Consider the following 22,878-nt stretch of genomic DNA (forward strand, 5'->3'; position numbering starts at 1 on the left):
GCCAAAATCTTTAACAAGCTGCAGGACGCTTCCAGTGTCCTTTAGGAAAGATGGCATCAACGGGACATATTTCTGGAGGAAAAAATCCACATATTCCCCCAGTCGGCTGGTCAATGAATTAATGCCAGAAACAATCGGCCTACCCGGCGGATTGGTCTTACTCTTATGGATTTTAGGCAAAAAGTATATAACAGGGGTGACTGGGTGTTTGTTATTTAAATAATCCATTTCCTTTTTATTAATAATCCCTTCTTTGAAGCCCCTGGTCAACAACAAATCAAGTTTAGCCTGAAACTCCAAAGCGGGATTTTTCTTGAGTGTCTGGTATGTTCCCACGTCTGCCAAAAGTCTGGACATTTCCCTCCCATACATATCCACATCCATAATAACAACCCCCCCCCCCCCTTATCCGCCGGTTTTATCACTATTTTCTTGTTATTCTCAAGTTGTTTCAAAGCAAGTTTCTGTTCTGGTGTTAAGTTCTGTCTCCTCGATTTAGCGCCAATTCCCTCAATTTCCTTTAGGACTCCCCTTTTGAAGGCCTCTATGCATTCATTTTCTTTATTCTTCGGAAAAAATTGGGATTTCTCCTTAAGTTGACTATGTACAATGCTGCCTTCCTCCTCAAAATTTCTACATGGGGCCTGGTTAGTTAAACAATATTTGGCTATGTTGAGCTTGCGTACAAATTTATGCACATCTAAAAAGGCCTCAAATTTGTTGATCCCAACAGTGGGGGCAAACTTTAGGCCTTTTCCCAAAACCTCTTTTTCAGATTGAGTCAAAGAATGTGAGCTAAGATTAAAGATACCCACTATATCCCCCTGCTTTTTTGGGGGGTTGGGCTTGTGTTTCTTTCCCCCTCGTTTTCCTCTACATGGCCTCTTTTTTGTGGGGTGCCCTGTTTCCCTGTCACAGGCCTCTGAACGCCCCTCATTGCCTGATGGGGAAAATTCTGTTTATCTGTAGTGCTGCTACGCTCCGCATTTATTGGTTCCCTTTCTTCTATTTTATTTATCTGTGCACTCGGTTGGGGAACTTTTTCCCAATTCTCATAATTCCTACAGGCCCCATGTAGAAATTTTGAGGAGGAAGGCAGCATTGTACATAGTCAACTTAAGGAGAAATCCCAATTTTTTCCGAAGAATAAAGAAAATGAATGCATAGAGGCCTTCAAAAGGGGAGTCCTAAAGGAAATTGAGGGAATTGGCGCTAAATCGAGGAGACAGAACTTAACACCAGAACAGAAACTTGCTTTGAAACAACTTGAGAATAACAAGAAAATAGTGATAAAACCGGCGGATAAGGGGGGGGGGTTGTTATTATGGATGTGGATATGTATGGGAGGGAAATGTCCAGACTTTTGGCAGACGTGGGAACATACCAGACACTCAAGAAAAATCCCGCTTTGGAGTTTCAGGCTAAACTTGATTTGTTGTTGACCAGGGGCTTCAAAGAAGGGATTATTAATAAAAAGGAAATGGATTATTTAAATAACAAACACCCAGTCACCCCTGTTATATACTTTTTGCCTAAAATCCATAAGAGTAAGACCAATCCGCCGGGTAGGCCGATTGTTTCTGGCATTAATTCATTGACCAGCCGACTGGGGGAATATGTGGATTTTTTCCTCCAGAAATATGTCCCGTTGATGCCATCTTTCCTAAAGGACACTGGAAGCGTCCTGCAGCTTGTTAAAGATTTTGGCGAGTGTCCTGCCAATATGTGGCTGGCCACTATTGATGTGGCCTCATTATATACAGTGATCCCCAAAGAACTGGGACTCAAGGCGATCGAACACGCTCTGAATGATGATCCCCTGATGACCCAACAACAGGGCTTATTTATTTTGGAGTGTGTTGATTTCTGTTTGAGTCACAATTATTTTTGGTACAATGAGCAACATTACCTGCAGCGGACCGGTACAGCGATGGGGGCGAAATTCGCCCCCAGTTTCGCTAATATTTTTATGGGGTCCTGGGAAAGTGCCACTATCACACCGTATCACATTGAATAAGATCATGGAAGCTGGAGAATTGATAACATGGAGGAGATTTATCGACGATTGTCTGGTCCTGTGGAAGGGGGAGAAACAGGGCCTTTTAGATTTCATTGAGGAGTTAAATGACAATCAATGGAATTTATCCTTCACTAGCACAGTCAGTGATACCTCCGTTGATTTTTTGGATCTGACACTTTTTGTGGAGGGTACCCAGCTTAAAACTAAAACTTTCTTCAAAGAGACGGATGTTAATGGCTACATAGACACCTCCAGCTGCCACCATACATCGTGGCTGAAAAATATTCCTAAGGGACAAATTAAGAGGGTCTTTAGGAATTGTACCAAAGTGGAGGATTTTAGAATACAAAGTGAGGTCATTAAGGAACGGTTCAGGGTGAAAGGATATCAAGCAGATGAACTAGCCGAATGCAGTAGGATGATAGAGGAAGAAGTTGAAGGGAAGAAGAAAAAGGTGGTGATTGAGAAAGATTTCCGTTTTTCCTTTTTAACCCAATATAATACGCAGGCTGGTTTGATAAAGGATGCCATTAGGAAAAATTGGTCCACCTTAAAAAATGACCCTGTGCTGGGGAAGGATATTCCACAAAAACCGGTAGTTATTTTCAAAAAGGCTCCATGTTTGCGTACTAAGTTAGTACATAGCTCCAACCATCAAGAGAAGACAACAAAAGGGAGTAAGTTTAACTGGTGTGGGTTTTGTTTGCCATGTAAAAATCGGAAAAGGGAAGACAAAAAAATGCATACTTCATCTGTGCACTCTAATGGAAAAAATGTGGATATAAAAATTAAGGGGCAAATTACTTGTGAGAATGTAGGGGTGGTCTACATGTTGGAGTGCCCATGTGGACTCCAATATGTGGGACGTACACTTCGGAAGCTCAAAGTAAGAATCCAGGAGCATGTGAGGAACATCAAGAAGGGGTTGGAGACCCATAGTGTTTCGATGCACTTTAAATTGGTGCACCAAAAAAATCTGAGTGGTTTGTTCTTTGTGGGGTTGGAACAAGTTAAGCCCCACTGGCGTGGAGGGGATGGAGTGAAACAGATCAATAAACGTGAGGTGGAATGGATATACAAACTGGGAACGCTACAACCAAAAGGTCTGAATGTGGAGTTTGACCTAAAACCTTGTCTTACCTGAAGCGACGAAGTGTTCGTGATTGATCTAGGACCTGTGAGTGTGGTGTTGTATCGAGCAAGGACCTTCCGAGGTTGTAGAACTGGATTGGCTGGACAGCACCATGTGATATGGGGGAGTTGCTGTTTTTATGAATGAAGTAGGGCGGGCCTAGGCGTATCTGATCTGTGACTGGCTAAGAAATATCATGTGGTATGGGGGTGTTGCCATTTTTTATGAATGGAGAAAAGAGGGCGAAGGATAATGTGGTCTGTGATTGGTTGGGAGGTTTAGAGTATAGTAAAGAGGAAGTAGCATGAACGGAACTGACAGTATAGGAGTAGGCATAGATCGCCACAAGTGATTATATACTGACATATGATATATTCATTTTGAGATGTCCTTGTTTTATGTATTTTATGTATTTGTATTTTATGCATTTTATATTGTTTTAAAGGATGTATATGTGCATGATTTATTTACCATTGATTGGATCATATGTGTGTGGGTAGGCGGGTGCAAACCAACCTGACCCGTTATAAGACCGCCCTGAAGTGGGTGGGATGAATACCCCTGACGAAGCTCAACCGAGCGAAACCCGGGTCGGGTGATTTGATCCATTGTATACTGCTTGTTTATACGTGTGCATTGTGAGTATAATAAAACCGTTTTTACTCCGACTTGCATGACGGTACTTCACTATTGGATGCAATTTTGGTGTTCCATAGAAGCCTGGAAAGGAGAGGAGGAGAGGTTTTGACTGGCCTGTTTGCTTCCCCATGCTTGTGAATATCTTGCTGGCTTTGATTGTGGATTCTCTGTGATTCCAGAGGTAGCGCGGTCCTATCCAAAGAAACACTTTTACCTGTGTGAACTGTACCCACTTCACCGTCGGGACGTGCGACACCACCAAGCAACGTACTTTTGAGGCTTATTTATTTATTTTTATAAATTGTTTGCCATGGACAAGACTGCCTGGACCAGCCAAAGCGAAGAGTAGACTGAAGAACAAATACCTTGATGATAAGAAGAAGCAATACTGACGCCAGAAACAACGGTGGTGGGCGGACTCGTGAAAGACTATCTCCTGCCATAGTGGAGCGATTCTGCCTGAAGGGGAGAATGTGGCTAGAGATGAGAGAAATACTCCGCCCGAAGGGGAGCGTGAGGTCGAAGACCCACGCCACAAACGTACCAAAGAAAAAAAAACGGTCAAAAGGAAAAAAGAGCGGCACCTCAAAAGCAATGATATGCAAATCCCAATGAATATGGATACTGGTCGGGTAGAAAGAAACGGTAGCTGGAGCGAGTGCGACTACTCGCCTTGTAGAAGGGGCATAAAGCAGAAAGGGCGCTGTATTCCAACGATCATCTATTAGTGGTGACAAAACTAGTGAGAGGAGACATGTAGTCAACTCACAGTTTATGTGCTGGATAGGTATGTTCGGCTACAGCATAAGATGTATCCATTTTCTAAGAGGCACAATGCTGAAGCTTTCCCAGTATCACCTGTTAGCACCATAGTCCCACTCGTGAAGGGAACAATGCCGTAGACATGTGCCACAGAAAAGAAGGGGGTTATGCCAGCGGAAGAACCCCGTACTAGCGCACACTAAAAATGGGGTACCCATCAGCTCCATTCCATGCTATTGTAAACACCTGAAACTACTGTAAATACCTGATCCGATGATTATCAAGTCCTGCCTCCCCTAAGCCAGCATGGAAAGTGCGGCCTAGTAGGCCGCAAAGCCGGGACTCGCGTAGGCGAGAGGCCGACCAGAGCATTGTAACCCCTGAACCCTGTGACCAATGAGGGCCTGGGACATGCATACACGATGCCAGGAGACTAGATGCACGGCCGCCACCGCTTTGGAAACAGCAGCGCCGGGCCACGGAGGGAAGGAGTGGGGAGCGAGGTGAGGTGGGGGGTTAGGGGCCATAAGAACCCAGTTAAATAAAAAGAGGAATCCAGGCGAAAGACTGAGTATTCAGGATAGATGGAGAGTGGGGACGGTGGAGTGGATGGAGGGGGATATACTTACCCTGTGGTTACCATACTCACCCCATCTTAATCCTCTTCACCCCCCTCGGGATACCAGCAGGGTCACCTCCTCAGCTGCTGGCACCAAAGTGGTAGGGAGCTGGCAAGGAGGGAGGGCTGGATCCAGGTGACCCCTTGGCTGGCGGGATGCCGTGGAGCTAAGTTGCCCTGGTCCTCTTTTTCTTATTGGGGGAGCTGGAAGGGGAGGGAAATCGACCAGGGCCATGCTCGCTGGGGAACAGGGAGGCTAGGCGGGCCTGTTCCCCCTGCCTGTAAAAAGAGAAAAAAAAAGGAAAAACACAGCAGAATGGACCCTGGGGAGGTCTGCCTCCTACAACACTGAGCTAAAACTGATATGCTCTCTCCAGGCTGGAGGGGGTATAGCTGGCGGGAGGAGCTAACACTTTTTAGCCTAGTGTCGCCTCCTAGTGTCAGCAGCAGCTATACTCACGGTCCTGTGTCCCCCAATGATACGAGCGAGAAACTTTTTTTTTTTTTTTTTTTTTTTTTTTTTTTTTTAAAGGAACCTGTCACATATGGTGTCTGAACTGCAGGCAACCATGTTATAGAGCAGGAGGAGCTGAGCAGAATGATATATAGTTTTATGGGAAAAGAGTCAGTAAAACATTTAATTTATTCATTTAAATTCCTGCTCATTCTGAGATTTGAAGTCAAGAAGGTGGTCCTATGAGTGATTGACAGCCTTCCCTCTATGAGGAGACGTCCTATCAGTGACTGACAGCCTTCCCTCTATGAGGAGGAGACGGTCCTATCAGTGACTGACAGCCTTCCCTCTATGAGGAGGAGGTCCTATCAGTGACTGACAGCCTTCCCTCTATGAGGAGGAGACGGTCCTATCAGTGACTGACAGCCTTCCCTCTATGAGAAGGTGGCCCTATCAGTGACTGACAGCCTTCCCTCTATGAGAAGGTGGCCCTATCAGTGACTGACAGCCTTCCCTCTATGAGGAGATGTCCTATCAGTGACTGACAGCCTTCCCTCTATGAGGAGACGGTCCTATCAGTGACTGACAGCCTTCCCTCTATGAGGAGGAGGTCCTATCAGTAACTGACAGCCTTCCCTCTATGAGGAGGAGGTCCTATCAGTGACTGACAGCCTTCCCTCTATGAGGAGGCGGTCCTATCAGTGACTGACAGCCTTCCCTCTATGAGGAGACGGTCCTATCAGTGACTGACAGCCTACCCTCTATGAGGAGGAGGTCCTATCAGTGACTGACAGCCTTCCCTCTATGGGGAGACGGTCCTATCAGTGACTGACAGCCTTCCCTCTATGAGGAGATGTCCTATCAGTGACTGACAGCCTTCCCTCTATGAGGAGACGTCCTATCAGTGACTGACAGCCTTCCCTCTATGAGGAGACGGTCCTATCAGTGACTGACAGCCTTCCCTCTATGAGGAGGAGGTCCTATCAGTAACTGACAGCCTTCCCTCTATGAGGAGGAGGTCCTATCAGTGACTGACAGCCTTCCCTCTATGAGGAGGAGGTCCTATCAGTGACTGACAGCCTTCCCTCTATGAGGAGGAGGTCCTATCAGTGACTGACAGCCTTCCCTCTATGAGGAGGCGGTCCTATCAGTGACTGACAGCCTTCCCTCTATGAGGAGCAGGTCCTATCAGTGACTGACAGCCTTCCCTCTATGAGGAGGAGGTCCTATCAGTGACTGACAGCCTTCCCTCTATGAGGAGGCGGTCCTATCAGTGACTGACAGCCTTCCCTCTATGAGGAGCAGGTCCTATCAGTGACTGACAGCCTTCCCTCTATGAGGAGGAGGTCCTATCAGTGACTGACAGCCTTCCCTCTATGAGGAGGAGACGGTCCTATCAGTGACTGACAGCCTTCCCTCTATGAGGAGGAGACGGTCCTATCAGTGACTGACAGCCTTCCCTCTATGAGAAGGTGGCCCTATCAGTGACTGACAGCCTTCCCTCTATGTGGAGGAGGTCCTATCAGTGATTGACAGCCTTCCCTCTATGATGAGACGGTCCCATCAGTGACTGACAGCCTTCCCTCTATGAGGAGATGTCCTATCAGTGACTGACAGCCTTCCCTCTATGAGGAGATGTCCTATCAGTGACTGACAGCCTTCCCTCTATGAGGAGACGGTCCTATCAGTGACTGACAGCCTTCCCTCTACGAGGAGATGTCCTATCAGTGACTGACAGACTTCCCTCTATGAGGAGACGTCCTATTAGTGACTGACAGCCTTCCCTCTATCAGTGACTGACAGCCTTCCCTCTATGAAGAGACGGTCCTATCAGTGACTGACAGCCTTCCGTCTATGACTGTGTATACATAGCTAGCTGTCAATCACTTATACGACCGCCTCCTTGTCTTCAAAGCCCAGAACGAGCAGGAATTTAAATGAATAAATTAAAGGTTTTACTGAATCTTTTCCCATAGAACTATATACGAATTTCCTCAGCTCCTCCTGCCCTATAACATGATGCCTGCAGCTCAGACACCATGTTCAATGTGACAGGTTCCCTTTAACTTCTTTTCATGAACATTAAATGGCTTCTTTAGGTCAAAGGCTTGCCAAGTCAGAAGTGACTGTAAGGCTCGGGGTGCACGGTGACTTTGTAAGTACGTACAAAAGTGCAATGCAATCCAACTGCAGTTATCAGAAGTTGACGAAAATGGTCAACGTTGTAACTTTCTATTCACTTCTATGGAGCACGAAAAATAGTTGTGATACAAATATGTGTTTTCACTGATTTCTATATGCTAGGTGCCTATGGATGGCGGTCTGATCAGTGGTGCGATTCTCACCTGTCACCTGCGGCACATAAGGGACTGATAACCGCTCCACGCTGTAACCGCTGCCTCCGAGGGACTCAACTACTTTATTTGTCAGGAAGAAGACGCTCTTATCATGCTTCTCCAGAGATTTCGGGAGACTGTAGAAGTAGAGAGTCAAGCAGAAAATTAGAGTTCTGCTGGTATTACCTGAGCTAGCTGTAATGTAATTGATAGGTCTACAAATACATAGAATATAAGAGGACACATGGGTGCACACGTATAGGCTGTACATACAGACACATACATAACTGTAATTGGCATGAGCAGCTGCCCTGTCAGTATATTTCCTTGCAGTCCTCCTGGATTATTGAATATATCTGTATGTCTCTGTTATCGTCATTATGGATTTCTATACCAGGAATCCTTGCGGACTCTCTTCATACAGACTCCGCTCCGTAAAGTGCCATTTTCTTAGAATCACAGAAGAATTTTATTGACGAGACAAAGGCAGTTATGTGTGTGTGCTTCACTTCTCAGAACCTCGAGTATTCTGCCCTTTTTAAGTTCTTCTGTATACACCTCATTACATGACGCAAGTCTCTATACAACCGTTTTACACACAGATGTCACCATTCTTTGAGGCATTGTAGCAAAAAACAAAAACAAAAAACAAAACAAACAAACTACATAAACTGCCATAGAACTTAAAGAGGACCTGAATAGGTCCTGTATAAAACCTGAATAGGTGTGTCCCCTACATGAAGACCGGTCAGAGCTATTAATCGTCTCTTAACCCCTTAAGGACTCGGCCCTATTTCACCTTAAGGACCATTTTTTGCAAATCTGACCAGTGTCACTTTAAGTGCTGATAACTTTAAAACGCTTTGACTTATCCAGGCCGTTCTGAGATTGTTTTTTCGTCACATATTGTACTCCATGACACTGCTAAAATTGGGTAAAAAAAGTTAATTTTTTTTGCATAAAAAAATACCATATTTACCAAAAATTTTGAAAAATTAGCAAATTTCAAAGTTTCAGTTTCTCTACTTCTGTAATACATAGTAATACCCCCAAAAATTGTGATGACTTTACATTCCCCATATGTCTACTTCATGTTTGCAGCATTTTGGGAATGATATTTTATTTTTTGAGGATGTTACAAGGCTTAGAAGTTAAGAAGCAAATCTTGAAATTTTTCAGAAATTTACAAAAACCCAATTTTTAGGGACCAGTTCAGGTCTGAAGTCACTTTGCGAGGCTTACATAATAGAAACCGCCCAAAAATGACCCCATTCTATAAACTACACCCCTCAAGGTATTCAAAACTGATTTTACAAACTTCGTTAACCCTTTAGGTGTTGCACAAGAGTTATTGGCAAATGGGGATGAAATTTGAGAATTAAATTTTTTTGCCTAATTTTCCATTTTAACCCATTTTTTCCACTAACAAAGCAAGGGTTAACAGCCAAACAAGACTGTATCTTTATTGCCCTGACTCTGCCGTTTACAGAAACACCCCATATGTGGCCGTAAACTACTGTACGGGCACACAGTAGGGCGTAGAGGGAAAGGTGCGCCGTATGGTTTTTGGAAGCCAGATTTTGCTTGACTGTTTTTTTGGCACCATGTCCCATTTGAAGCCCCCTGACCTGATGCACCCCTAGAGTAGAAACTCCATAAAAGTGACCCCATCTCAGAAACTACGCCCCTCAAGGTATTCAAAACTAATTTTACAAACTTTGTTAACCCTTTAGGTGTAGCACAAGATTTAATGGAAAATAGAGATACAATTTCAAAATTTCACTTTTTTGGCAGATTTTCCATTTTAATATTTTTTTTCCAGTTACAAAGCAAGGGTTAACAGCCAAAGAAAACTCATTATTTATGGCCCTGATTCTGTAGTTAACAGAAACACCCCATATGTGGTCGTAAACCGCTGTATTGGCACACGGCAGGGCGCAGAAGGAAAGGAATGCCATACGGTTTTTGGAAGGCAGATTTTGCTGGACTGGTTTTTTTGACACCATGTCCCATTTGAAGCCCCCCTGATGCACCCCTAGAGTAGAAACTCCAGAAAAGTGACCCCATTTTAGAAACTACGGGATAGGGTGGCAGTTTTGTTGGTACTAGTTTAGGGTACATATGATTTTTGGTTGCTCTATATTACACTTTTTGTGCGGCAGGGTAACAAGAAATAGCTTTTTTGGCACAGTTTTTTTTTTGTTATTTACAACATTCATCTGACAGGTTAGATCATGTGGTAATTTCATAGAGCAGGTTGTCACGGACACGGCGATACCTAATATGTATACAATTCTTTTAATTTATGTAAGTTTTACCCAATGATTTCATTTTTAAAACAAAAAAAAAGTTTTAGTGTCTCCATAGTCTAAGAGCCATAGTTTTTTCAGTTTTTGGGCGATTATCTTAAGTAGGGTCTCATTTTTTGCGGGATGAGATGATGGTTTGATTTGCACTATTTTGGGGTGCATATGACTTTTTGATCGCTTGCTATTACACTTTTTGTGACGTAAGATGACAAAAAAAAAGGCTTTTTTTACACCGTTTTTATTTTTATTTTTTTACGGTGGTCACCTGAGGGGTTAGGTCATGTGATATTTTTATAGAGTCGGTCGATACGGACGCGGCGATACCTAATATGTATACTTTTTTTTAATTTATGTAAGTTCTACACAATGATTTCCTTTTTGAAACAAAAAAAATGATGTTTTAGTGTTTCCATAGTCCAAGAGCCATAGTTTTTTCAGTTTTTGGGCGATTATCTTAAGTAGGGTCTCATTTTTTGCGGGATGAGATGACGGTTTGATTGTTACAATTTTGGCGTACATGCGACTTTTTTGATCACTTTTATTATCTTTTTTTGGGAAGTAAGGTTGGCAAAATTTCAATTTCATCATAGTTTTTTATTTTTTATTTTTATGGCGTTCACCGTTCGGGTAAAGTAACATGACCGTTTTATAGATCAGGTCGTTACGGACGCGGCGATACCAAACATGTGTAGGGAATTTTATTTTTTTCATTTTTAATCAGTGATAAATGTGTTTTATGATTTTTACTTTTTTTTCACTTTTTTTTTTACCCAGACCCACTTGGTTCTTGAAGATCCAGTGGGTCTGATGTCTGTATAATACAGTACAGTATACTATATAGGGTACTGCACTGTACTTTACTTACACTGAACAGATCTATGCCTTCAGCACAGATCTGTTCAGCACCATGGACAGCAGGACGCCTGAGAAGGCGTCCTGTTGCCATGGGAACCTTCCCCGTCTGCCACAACTTCGCAGACGGGAAAGGGTGAGGACGGGGCTGGCGGTGCAAAGGCACAGCAGCCCCCCGATCGGAGAGGGAGGGAGCTCCCTGAGCTGTTAACCTTTTCCATACAGCGGTTCGTACGGACCGCTGTATGGAAAGGGTTAAACGGCTGACATCGCATCACCGATGTCAGCCGTTTATACCAGGGTGCCAGCAATGTGCTGGCAACCTGGTATACCCACTGTACAACAATGATTATTCAATGGGAGGCGGGCGGGGGATCGCGATCCCGCCTGCCGCACCGCCCACCTCCCGCACCGCCCGCAACCCCCCCCCCTGCACCTCCCACCAGGCTAAAATCATTCAGAGGTGCAGGGGGGGGGTGATAAATATATATTTTTGCCACACTAAAGTTTCTGATGGCCGCGTTCAGGGACCGCGGGGATCAGAAACTGCAGAAATCGCAACAAACCGCAGGTCTGAATTGACCTGCGGTTTGTTGCGATCGTGGACATGGGGGGGTCACAGGACCCCCCCGCGAATTTAGCCGAGGTGCCTGCTCAATGATTTGAGCAGGCACCTTGTTCCGATCACAGCCGGCCGGGCGGCAGTGATCGGAACAACACATGACGTACCGGTACGTCATGGGTCCTTAAGGACTCGGGAAACATGCCATACCGGTACGTCATGCGTAAAAAAGAGGGGTTAAAAGAGGCAGTGCTGATGGTGTCACAGCGTCAACAGTTAGCGCCAATGTCCCACTTGTAATGGGAACCATGTGGTAGACCAGTGCCATAGAAACGAGGCGGTTATGCCAACCAGGGAGAACCCCGCAATAATGAAGTGAATGGCTCATCAGCTAGAGCATGCATTCCATTGCAAATACGTGGTCTGAAAATGGAAGTACTGCAGATGACAAGGTCATCAGGAATGAGTGGATGTATTAGCTAAATAAAGCAAGCACCAGAGTAAAGACCGCACCTACTGGTGCAAAGGCATCCATTGGTAGCGTAAAATGAGCCGGAGATCCACCTGAGAGGGAATGTAGATACAATCACCGCACCTAGGACTAGTGTGAGGGTTTCACCTATAGAAGGAGAGGAGCGGTAGAAGCTACAGCATACAGAGCCAGGGCCGAAACATGGAATGGAACAGAAGGCAATGTGGTAGAAACCACAGAACCAGATCCAGTGCAAATGCAAGGAGTGAGGAAGAAAGCAACGCAGGTGCCACCATGGCTTGCAGGGTGAATGTAAACCCCGAGTCTGAGAAGGGAACCACTCGGTGGTAGACGAGGCATTCAGGGCTAAGGCAAATTCTCCAACTGAGAATGGGGCCAGACAGGAGTAGCCACAGGAACTAGTGCTGGTGCAATACTCCACCTGCGGAGGAGGTCATACCGTACAATCCATAGTATCTAGTGTTAACACCATACTGCACCTGATGAGGAGACCATACAGTAGGAGCCATGGTATGTAGTACTAACGCAAATACTCCACCCGAGGGGGAGGCTGTTCAGTAGGAGCCATGGTATGGAGTGCTAACACATATCCTCCACCTGAGAAGAAGACCATACAGATAGTAATCACCAAAACTAGGGCTAGCGCAATACCTGAGAAGGCCATACATTAGTAGCCATGATATGTAGCGCTAGCGTAAATACTCCACCTGAGAAGGGTAGATACGCCACCTGGGAAGGAGGCCCTACAGTAGTAGCTACGATCTCTAGTGCTAGTGTAAATACCCCACCTGCGGAGGAGGACATACAGTAGTAGTCCCCACCGGGACTTAAAGAGGTGTTGTGGGGACACACCCTGGGAGGACAGAGACTGCCATGTTGGAGCTCAAAACCAACAAACAAAAATTAGGGGATAATGTGGTAGTAGCTGCAGTATCCAGTGGTTGCGCCCGTATTCTGCTTGTGGAGGAGGACCGGGTAATAGTAGGTACCGTCTCTTGGCATACTCCACCCGTGGAAGAGGAGTAATGGGATAGGAAATATAGTATCTGGTGCTGTGGCCTAGTAGACATAGTATCCAATGGTGGTGCAATTAGTTCGCCCGTTCGTGTGATTACTGTACTTGTGGGAGTAGGTAATGCAGGATATACTATCCAGTGATAGAGCAATTATTCCACCTATGGAGGGGGGTAATGCGACCGGCTTTACAGTATCCAGTGGTAGCGCAATTACGCCACCTAAGAGAAGGGACAATGCTACAGAGTGTGCAGCAACCAGGGGTAATTACTGCAGCTGAGGAGGGGGTAACACGACCGGATGTACGGTATACATTGGTAGTGCCATGACTCCATCTATAGGAGGAGGGGAATATGACCGGATGTACAGTAACCAGTGGTAGTGCAAATACGCCGCCTGTGGAAAGGAGTAACGCGACAGTATGTACAGTAACCAGTGGTAGTGCAAATACGCTGCCTGTGGAAAGGAGTAACGCGACAGTATGTACAGTAACCAGTGGTAGTGCAAATACGCCGCCTGTGGAAAGGAGTAACGCGACAGTATGTACAGTAACCAGTGGTAGTGCAAATACGCCGCCTGTGGAAAGGAGTAACGCGACAGTATGTACAGTAACCAGTGGTAGTGCATTATTCTGCCTGTGGGAGAGGGCAATGAAACTGGATGCACAGTATCCAGCGGCAGTAACCGCATGAGGGGGAGCGCACATGCACCACCTTAGAGGGGGTTAATTCTGTAACAGACACCACATTCAGCACTTGATAGTACCAGGGTAACTTTTTAATTTAATTTATTTTTCTTTTTTTCCTTCTTTTTTTTTTTTTTTTAAATATGAATATATAATAGTGTATTTGAAATCTGAAACCCCCAGCCTCAGCTGGATGAAGAGACAATAAGGGGTTAACTTTTAATTACACTGCCATGGTCCACTTTGCCTTCCTGGGGGAGGTCGGGCGGTGAGGGGAACAGACATCGGCCTTCCTCACCGGGTAAACAGAGAGGCCCGGCGTCTCTGTTTCCCGTAACTAAAGAGGAAGAAAGGAAAAATAACAAAAAGAAAAAACGGCAAAAGATGCCCTGCAAAGCAGGGAGGTCTGCCACCTACAGACACTAGGCTAAAACGGATTAGCTCAGTGTATGCAGGAGGGGTATAGCTGAGAGTGTCGCCTCCTAGTGGCAGCAGTAGCTATACCCCATGGTCTCCTGCGTCCCCCAATGTTACGAGCGAAAAATCTAAGAGAGGCTCACATAAACTGTAGAGTATACAACGTAGCTATGGACGAGAGTTTGCAATTAGTCTGCAGGGGGAGAAGGTAGAGATCTCACAGGTCGGATATTAGAGGAAAATAAATCACTAGTCAGAGCCAGTGAAGATAGCATCATACTGAATACACGGGATAGGCTTTAATAGGTCTTTAGTTGTCCGATACACATTCCCAGTATAAACATAGACTTACAAAAGGGGGACACGCCGCCTGCCTGGATCCATCAATAGGGGGAGCTCAGGAGCTTATCGAATACAAGAAGCTCAATAATAACCCAGTATGCAGGAAGCCTTCATTATGTACCACTATGAATCTGTATCTATGTAAGGGGGTTCTGGCCACTTATTATAATGGAGCTCAGACGACTGCTAAAATTATACAAGAAACTATACAGATTTTAGACTCTAAAAGTATAAAAAAATATAATAATAATAATAATAATAATAATAATAAAATGAACGTTTTAAATCTAATAGTGTGATCACATGGGTTATACAGGTGAAACTCGAAAAATTTGAATATCGTGCAAAGTTCATTTATTTCAGTAATGCAACTTAAAAGGTGAAACTAATATATGAGATAGGCTACATGCACACGAACGTATGTGTTTTGCGGTCCGCAAAAAATACGGATGACGTTCCGTATGGCATCCGTTTTTTTTGCAAATCCATTGTAATAATGCCTATCCTTGTCTGCAAACTAGAAAAATATAGGACATGCAGTATTTTTTTGGAGGAACGGACATACTGATGCGGACAGCACACGTCATTGAAATGAATGGGTCCGCATCCTATCCGCAAAAAAAAAAAACAAAAAACGTAACGACACTGAAACAAACAACGTTCTTGTGCATGTAGACATAGACTCTTTACATGCAAAGCGAGATATTTCAAGCCTTTATTTGTTATAATTTGGATGATTATGGCTTACAGCTTATGAAACCCCCAAAGTCACAATCTCAGGTCCCCTTTGCTCAGGGGGTATGGATTAATTAGCAGACTGGAGTGCGACACTTTGAGCCTAGAATATTGAACCATTTCACAAAATTCTAATTTTAAGCTGCATTAATGCAATTCCTTTTAATTTACATTACTGAAATAAATAGACTTTTGCACGATATTCAAATTTTTCGAGTTTCACCTGCATAACCCTAGGGTAACTGTTGTAGGAGTAAATTACATCCCTACTCACATTACAGGGTCTCAGTAATTCTTGATTCCCTGTAAAAACACTGATCATAGTTATTATGTCGCCATATTACCTGCATTTATCTCTAAATATGACTTCTGGCAAGAAGTAAGGTGCATCCATGTTCCTGGTTTCTATGACCTAGGACATAAATATAGATATTAACACCCACAACGTAACGTTCAGCAGTAAGAGAAACCGATTCAGGTGAAAGTCTCTAATAATGTTATGTAAAATGCAGGGAAAAGCAAAGAGGTGCACAGTGAAATGACCCTACACAGACACCGTAATCAGCAAACCAGGAGACCTAAAAGAAGGAATGGCATCACTAAGATCTAAGGAGGTATATCCGGACATGTCCAGCCAAGAGGAGAGATAAGGAAGGACACAAGTCAGAGATATATCAATAGTTGTGATCAGTGGGAGTCTGAGCTCCCTAGAACAAGGGGAAAGAAGAGCGTGCATATCGTGCTCGCTCTCCATTGGGATGACGCCCTTCTGATACGAATTCTAGGGATCAGTAGGGGGACTCAGTGCTCAGACCCACACCGATCACAACTTTTGATATGTCTCTATGATGTATTAAAAGTTTTGTGAAACCCCTTAAAGGGGTTGTTCAGGATTTTAATGGTCTACCCTCAGGATAGGACATTAATATCTGATCGCACCGTGGTGATGGACCATGTGATTGGAGCATGTGATCTGACGTCACCACAGGTCCTTTAGCCCACAGCTCATCATTAAAGAAGTAAAGAAGAGACCGGTAACTACGCGATCAAGAGGAGAAGGAGAGTTAAATTTTTATTTTTTTTAACCCTCAATTGATCACCTACTAAGCATTCTGTATTCAGAATGCTATTATTTTCCCTTATAACCGCATCCGCACTTGCTCTATAACGCAGAATATAGAGCATGCTGCGATTTTCACGCAACGCACAAGTGATGCGCGAAAATCACCGCTCATCTGAACAGCCCCATTGAAATGAATGGGTCGGGATTCAGTGCGGGTGCAATACGTTCACCTACCGCATTGCACCCGCGCGGAAATCTAGCCCGTGTGAACGCAGCCTAAGGCTGCTTTCACACAGTTTTTCTGTGTCTTCTGAGCTTTTTGTGCAGGTAGATAAAGTTATCACTAAAGTCTATAGCAGGGGTCAGCAACCTTCGGCACTCCAGCTGTTGTGAAACTACAATTCCCAGCATGCTCCATTCATTTCTATGGGAGGTCTGAGAAGAGCAGAGCAAGTATGCTTGCTGGGAGTTGTAGTTTCACAACAGCTGGAGTGCCGGAGGTTGCCTACCCCTGGTCTATAGTGAAGTTGTGTTTTTAGCTTTTTTGAGAGTCAGTGGCATTTTGTTTTCTGCCATGTTCCTATAGTGTTCTCTTCTGGAATTGGGGGGGGGGGGGGAATGGACGCAGAAAATGGCACCAAATAAAACACCACAAATGCCATAAAAAGTAATGTCACATAAAAAAAAAATCATAGCATTTTATAACAGAGAGCTCTTAAAGGGGTGGTCTCATGAAGCCCAGGTCCGATGTCTCTAACCCGTTATGATTAGCTGTCATCACTGGGGAAAGCGGCACCCGACACACGTGATCCAGTGTTAATGTAGAATTACAGGACACGACAGGACATTACCTTGCTGACGTGCTGGCAAAATGCAGGAACGGCAATCATCTGGCTGAGGAAGTTGAGATATGCTGCGACCAGGGCCATGATGCTGCAGCGGCTGAACATCTGTAGGTTGTCTTCGTTGGTGATCGCCATGTCCTATAATGTAATACGGGTTATAAGTGCAGTTCCGCAGATAAAGCTCAACTACAAAAGGTAGTAGTGGAGGATACTGATCACACACTTTGTGCGGCAAGCTCTTGAGCTCCCTCTAGTGGTGGCTGCAGGCACACAGAACCTCAACTTCAGGTCAATGTAGGAGAAAAAAATAAAAATAAAATAATGAGCGTCAAACTTTTAAAGATGTAGAGAAGAAACCCACCTGCAATGCAATTGCCACGCATATCAGGTCAATCACCACTTCTTCATTAGCTAGCTCGATGGTCACCAGTGCCAGGGTTGTATAGAGGAGCTCATAGTTCTTATGCACATTGTCGTCTTCCTTGCAGCCTAGATATATGTGCCGGTATAGCTGCTGGCCGTGCTGCACACAAACATGTCGCCGTGTTAATAGGTCTCTGTACAAAGGCTTATAAATTAAGAGATGCATCTCCAGCAATGACACTTATGAATGTTGGACAGGATTAGAAGACATGGCAGCTTTGTTTCCAGTCCATGAGTTGGTGTTTCAGCACAGGCCCATTGAAACTGAATAGGGCTGAGCTGCAACACCACACATGACCTGTGGACAGGAGCCGTGACTAAACCCAATACGACCTATTCATCTACAGTACCATACTGCTCAATGGTCAGGCAAAGGTCTCCATTCGGGACTCTAGGAAAGCCTGTGAGAATTGTAATGGCAGCCATAACCCAGCTTTCCCAGGAATACATATAGAAGTTACTGAAGATGCAGATTCCTCCATGTTACACCTATTTGCCTAGTAAGTGATCAGATTTTTTTAGTAGCTTGTAGTTTAGTATATATCGCTGCTCCCTCAAGTGAGCTTGCACGGATGCAGAGGGGCCAATCTGAACAAGCAAAGCTGCAGTAAAAAGCACAGGGGATGGACAAAGCAGCAGTAAGAGCTGCTAAGGAGACAGGAGGTGGATATTAGACCACCTCAGACTCAACTAGACAATGAAGATAAGATGGAGGCGCTGATGACAGGTAAAACGAAATAAAGGGCAAAACATATCCGCCATATGCCGACACCACTAGAGGGAGCTACTGTATACTTTGATCGAAACCCTATAATAACACAGTGTGCAGTAGCTCCCTCTGGTGGCACAATGGGACCAAAAGCTAAGGCTTTCCTAATGTAGTCCACAATCCCTAGCCCCCCCACACAGAGGCTGGCCATCTAAATTCCCTATGCTAAACACATGGGCCAGTTTTACCCACCAGTAAGTTTTGGAGTGTGGAAGGAAATCCACACAAACCGAGTAGGAAGGTGCTGCCCTACCAAGACCTAGACACTGCAACACAGCAGCAATGATGCCCACCCATTATGTGCTCAGATTATGGCTTTGTCCATCCACTATGGGGTTGTCCCATTAAGAAAACGTAATCCCCCAACCGCTGGGACAGCCCCCCCCTCCCCTTCAAGAACAGTGGCTCATACTCCCCATTTGAAAGGAGCGTCAGACATGCACATATGTCCGTCATTACATTCAAGTCTATGGGACTGCTGGACATAGTGGAGCGCTTGTACTCCATCTTTGGAAGCCCCACAGACTTGAAGCAGCAGTGCAAATGTGCGACAGTTGCTCCATTTAAACGGGAGCGCGTGATTCTCGTGATTGGCCCCAGTGGTCGGACTCCTGCCAAACACTTGTCCCCTACCCTGTGGATAGAGGACAAGTTGTTTTAATGGAAAAACTCCTTTAACAAGCAGGAGGTCCTACAAAAATGGCCACTGACTGCAAGTACAGGTGTCCAGAGGTCTTCCAGAACCTGAACTGCACAACAACTAGAAAACACTCTGCCCTGCATTAATGGCTGATAACAGCGGACAAATGATGCTGTTCAACGCACAGCAAACAGAGACGAGATGGTTTGGGGGGGGGGCGGGGGGCTTGTGTGCAGTTTCTGTATGCGCACAGCTCACCTTTTTCATGAAGTTCACATCCTGACGGCTGATTTTCTCACGTTTGATTTTAAGGTCGGCAACGTCTGGGATTATTCTGAAAAATTAGAAAAACAACATTAGAAAAGGAGAGGCAGACGCAATAGGATGCGTTACAGATATCACCATCTCCCGGGCCAAAGAAGACATCGCATGGTAATGCCACGAATTACCGAGTGGACATGAGATGATGAATTTTAGGGCGCGATTGGGAGAATCTGCCAGTGTTGAGGGTGGGTTTGTTGGGCGTTCACTGCCGCTATGTTACACGAGTTTCATGTCAGGTAGATGGTTACATGTGAAAATCCTGTAGGGTAGGTGGTTGAGTATGTCAGACGGTTGAGCAGGGGTATAGGACGAGTTAGAACATTGGGTAGGTGGCTCTATTGAACTACGGGTTGGTGGTCGTGTCGAGTCTGCCTGTTGTGTTTTATCATATGATTTTATCCATCTTTATAGTGCTGACATATTCTGCAGCGCTGTACAGAGACTGCCATCACTCACATCAGCCCCTCGCTCTCAATCTCCCCTATCATGATGGGGTGCGAGAGGAAACCCATGCACGGAGCCTCCGGCCATGCAGGGTGGGCGTCTGGTGCAGGTGTGTTGCATTCTCTCAACTTTTTCAAGCCAAGAACCCCCCTAGTTTAGGGGTAGGCAACCTCAGGCACTCCAGCTGTTGTGAAACTACAACTCCCAGCATGCCTTTTTCCTCTGCTCGTCTCAGAATTCTCATAGAAATGAACGGCGCCTGCTGGGAATTGTAGTTTGACAACAGCAGGAGTGCCGAAGGTTGCTGACCCCTGCACTAGTGACATAACGTTCCAACCAAGTACCCCCCTAATGTCCTAAATATAGGGCTAAGCTCAGAGACTTAGTCACCAGCTCCTTCAGATCTCACAGGAAGAATAAAGTAGCCTGACGGATTAGACCCCATTATACATTAACCCCTTAAGGACACAGCCTTTTTACACCTTAGGACCAGGCCATTTTTTGAAAATCTGACCAGAGTCCCTTTAAGTGCTGATAACTTTAAAACGGTTTGACTTATCCAGGCCGTTCTGAGATTGTTTTTTCGTCACATATTGTACTTCATGACACTGGTAAAATGGAGTCAAAAAAAAATATTTTTTTTGCACCAAAAAATACCTAATTTAACAAAAAATTTTAAAAAATTTGCAAATTTCAAAGTTTCAGTTTCTCTACTTCTGTAATACATAGTAATACCCCCAAAAATTGTGATGACTTTACATTCCCCATATGTCTACTTCATGTTTGAATTGTTTTGGGAATGATATTTTATTTTTTGGGGATGTTATAAGGCTTAGAAGTTTAGCAGCAAATCTTGAAATTTTTCCGAAATTTACAAAAACTCAATTTCTAGGGACCAGTTCAGGTCTCAAGTCACTTTGCGAGGCTTACATTATAGAAACCACCCAAAAATGACCCCATCTAAGAAACTACACCCCTCAAGGTATTCAAAACTGATTTTGCATACGTTGTTAACCCTTTAGGTTTTGCACAAGAGTTATTGGCAAATAGGGAGGAAATTTGAGAATTTCATTTTTTTGTCTAATTTTTCATTTTAACCCATTTTTTCCACTAACAAACCAAGGGTTAACAGCCAAACAAGACTGTATCTTTATTGCCCTGACTCTGCTGTTTACAGAAACACCCAATATGTGGCCGTAAACTACTGTACGGCCACACAGCGGGGCGTAGAGTGAAAGGTGCGCTGTTTGGTTTTTGGTAGGCTGATTTTTATGGACTGGTTTATTTACACCATGTCCCATTTGAAGCCCCCTGATGCACCCCTAGAGGAGAAACTCCCTAAAAGTGACCCCATCTAAGAAACTACACCCCTCAAGGTATTCAAAACTGATTTTACATACGTCGTTAACCCTTTAGGTGTTGCACAAGAGTTATTGGCAAATGGCGATGAAATTTGAGAATTTCATTTTTTTGCCTAATTTTCCATTTTAACCCATTTTTTCCACTAACAAAGCAAGGGTTAACAGCCAAACAAGACTGTATCTTTATTGCCCTGACTCTGCTGTTTACAGAAACACCCCATATGTGGCCGTAAACTACTGTACGGGCACACAGCGGGGCGTAGAGTGAAAGGTGCGCCGTTTGGTTTTTGGAGGGCTGATTTTGCTGGACTGTTTTTTTGGCACCATGTCCCATTTGAAGCCCCCCTGATGCACCCCTAGATTATAAACTCCATAAAAGTGACCCCATCTAAGAAACTACACCCCTCAAGGTATTCAAAACTGATTTTACAAACTTTGTTAACCCTTTAGGTGTTGCACAAGATTTAATGGAAAATAGAGATACAATTTCAAAATTTCACTTTTTTGGCAGATTTTCCATTTTAATATTTTTTTTCCAGTTACAAAGCAAGGGTTAACAGCCAAACAAAACTCATTATTTATGGCCCTAATTCTGTAGTTTACAGAAACACCCCATATGTGGTCGTAAACAGCTGTACGGGCACACGGCAGGGCGCAGAAGGAAAGGAACACCATATGGTTTTTGGAAGGCATATTTTGCTGGACTGGTTTTTTTGACACCATGTCCCATTTGAAGCCCCCCTGATGCACCCCTAGAGTAGAAACTCCAAAAAAGTGACCCCATTTTAGAAACTACGGGATAGGGTGGCAGTTTTGTTGGTACTAGTTTAGGGTACATATGATTTTTGGTTGCTCTATATTACACTTTTTGTGCGGCAAGGTAACAAGAAATAGCTTTTTTGGCACCGTTTTTTTTTTTTTGTTATTTACAACATTCATCTGACAGGTTAGATCATGTGGTAATTTCATAGAGCAGGTTGTCACGGACGCGGCGATACCTAATATGTATACAATTTTTTTTATTTATGTAAGTTTTACACAATGATTTCATTTTTAAAACCAAAAAAATGTTTTAGTGTCTCCATAGTCTAAGAGCCATAGTTTTTTCAGTTTTTGGGCGATTATCTTAAGTAGGGTCTCATTTTTTGCGGGATGAGATGACGGTTTGATTGGCATCTATTTTGGGGTGCATATGACTTTTTGATTGCTTGCTATTACACTTTTTGTGACGTAAGATGACAAAAAATGGCTTTTGTTACACCGTTTTTATTTTTATTTTTTTACGGTGGTCATCTGAGGGGTTAGATCATGTGATATTTTTATAGAGCCGGGCGATACGGACGCGGCGATACCTAATATGTATACTTTTTTTTTATTTATGTAAGTTTTACACAATGATTTCATTTTTGAAACAAAAAAAATCATGTTTTAGTGTTTCCATAGTCTAAGAGCCATAGTTTTTTCAGTTTTTGGGCGATTATCTTGGGTAGGGTATGATTTTTGCGGGATGAGATGACGGTTTGATTGTTACAATTTTGGCGTACATGCGACTTTTTTGATCACTTTTATTACCTTTTTTGGGAAGTAAGGTGGGCAAAATTTCAATTTCATCATAGTTTTTTATTTTTTATTTTTATG

At 44.1% G+C, this 22,878-nt stretch overlaps 1 protein-coding gene across 3 annotated transcripts in view; it reads right to left on the reverse strand.

The window, feature by feature from the left end:
* EFR3A (EFR3 homolog A) overlaps nucleotides 1-22,878 on the reverse strand; it is a 153,827-nt gene that overhangs the window by 21,312 nt on the left and 109,637 nt on the right. For 2 of the 3 annotated variants that reach the window (XM_040433716.1, XM_040433717.1), the window contains exons 15-19: nucleotides 19,370-19,445; nucleotides 17,641-17,802; nucleotides 17,286-17,417; nucleotides 15,716-15,783; nucleotides 7,972-8,099 (exon numbers count right to left, since the gene is read on the reverse strand). In XM_040433716.1, coding sequence (XP_040289650.1) covers nucleotides 7,972-8,099; nucleotides 15,716-15,783; nucleotides 17,286-17,417; nucleotides 17,641-17,802; nucleotides 19,370-19,445 — 566 coding nt within the window. Of the gene's footprint in view, nucleotides 1-7,971; nucleotides 8,100-12,617; nucleotides 13,188-15,715; nucleotides 15,784-17,285; nucleotides 17,418-17,640; nucleotides 17,803-19,369; nucleotides 19,446-22,878 lie in introns of those variants that run through there. The other variant, XR_005779284.1, reaches the window with a different exon arrangement.

This window comes from Bufo bufo, chromosome 5 (genome assembly GCF_905171765.1).
Source record: "Bufo bufo chromosome 5, aBufBuf1.1, whole genome shotgun sequence".
NCBI classification, from domain to species: domain Eukaryota; kingdom Metazoa; phylum Chordata; class Amphibia; order Anura; family Bufonidae; genus Bufo; species Bufo bufo.